The 1,571-nt window shown below is 28.3% G+C and overlaps 1 protein-coding gene across 1 annotated transcript; it reads right to left on the reverse strand.

Moving 5' to 3' along the window:
• Positions 1-836, reverse strand: LOC107620995 (protein IDA-LIKE 2-like). The gene has a single exon (XM_021113498.2). It carries the CDS (start codon positions 429-431, stop codon positions 192-194), a length of 240 nt encoding a protein of 79 aa, XP_020969157.1. The 5' UTR covers positions 432-836; the 3' UTR covers positions 1-191.
• Positions 837-1,571: the final 735 nt, after the last annotated feature.

A 1,571-nucleotide genomic window follows, 5' to 3' on the forward strand; every position in this document is an offset into this window, starting at 1 on the left:
ACACTATTGTCATCATGACTAAAAAACCAACGAGTCTAATCTAAGTATCTTCTTAGTTCTTACATTACAATAATCGAAATATAGACGGACAAATTAAACTAACCTATAGGCATGGCATGTCCATGTAACATGTACATTAGTCATTAAAAAAAAATAAAATAAAAAATAAAAGAGAGACCATAAATTTATAATTAGGGTGATGTTGAAGAATAACTTTGCAAACCAATATCGTTGTGTTTCCTTGAAGGAGATGAGTAAGGAAATGGCATCCTTCTTGGCAAGAACCCAAAAAAGTGACCTCTTATCTCCTCAGACTTTGGCTTCAATTTGAATAAATTTGTTGTTCTTGATCCATGACAATGTCCCAATATGCATAGAACCAAGATCAGGCACAACAGAAGAGGTCTCCTACGACGTTGTACTATTACCATTATTAAGTAGTGATGGAGAAGAGAAGATGAAAGAATAGCTAGTGCAACAAGAAGGAATGTTTGTTTATTTTGGGAGAGAGAGATCGTTGGAGTTTTTGGTAATAGAAGAGAGAAGAGGGAGTGATACTAAACCGATAATTGATTTGAGTCAAACCTCAAAAGAATTCAGATGGATGTTTGTAAGCAGAGAGTTTGATTGATGAAAAGCCTGGAGGGAATGGAGAACAAGCTTTTTGGAACCCCGCTCTTTATATTTATTTATTATTTAATGGGAATATAGGATTGACATATATAGACTCATTATTATAATGAAACAAATTGCATAGATTTTGTAAACAAAGTAAATTACTATAAATATTTAAAGAATTGGAAAGAAAGTAATAGGAGCAGTAGTATACCGGCGCAATGAAGGGAAGGGAAGGGGGAGAAAACTAATTAAAGGCAAGAGATGTAACAAAATAAAGTAAAGGGGGGTATGTATGTGTGTTATGTCACATAGGCCTTTTGTTGTGGTTAGGTGAATGTATGTTTTTGATTTGGACCTACTCTCCCTAAACAGAGAAGGAACTGCTGTTATAGACCTCTTCAACTAGGATACTGTAAATGCCAGGTAGCACCTCTTGTAACCAATATAAAATTGCGTGTAAATGCTAAAAATAGAGAATGGATATTATCATTTTTATTTTCAAATTTTTTTTAATAAATTTTGTTTAAATATATAATAAAAAAATATCATGCGTAAAGTTACATTATAAAAATGGGGGTGATATTATTATATTTTTAAATTATCAAATTTCCTGCAAAAATATTTTCTAAATTTATTAATAGTAAAAATATTTTTAAAATATTTTAAAATATAATAAAAATATCCAATATATATATATTCTCAAAAAAAAATTTAAGGATCCAATTTTGATATAACTATTTTTATGTAATGATTAAAAAATAAGATATTTTTATTCTTAAAATTTGATTATTTTACGCTAAATAGATTTTTTGTAACTTTTTTTTAAATGTCCAAAATTTTTAAAAATGACAAATTTTAGAAATCGAATTTTGATATTTTTGGCATGCACTCTTTAAATAGTTATTTAAGTATACATACAAAATTTGTCAAATACACAAAAAATTTACTATATA

The sequence above is a fragment of the Arachis ipaensis genome, chromosome B10 (assembly GCF_059453495.1).
Source record: "Arachis ipaensis isolate K30076 ecotype BB chromosome B10, ASM5945349v1, whole genome shotgun sequence".
NCBI lineage: Eukaryota > Viridiplantae > Streptophyta > Magnoliopsida > Fabales > Fabaceae > Arachis > Arachis ipaensis.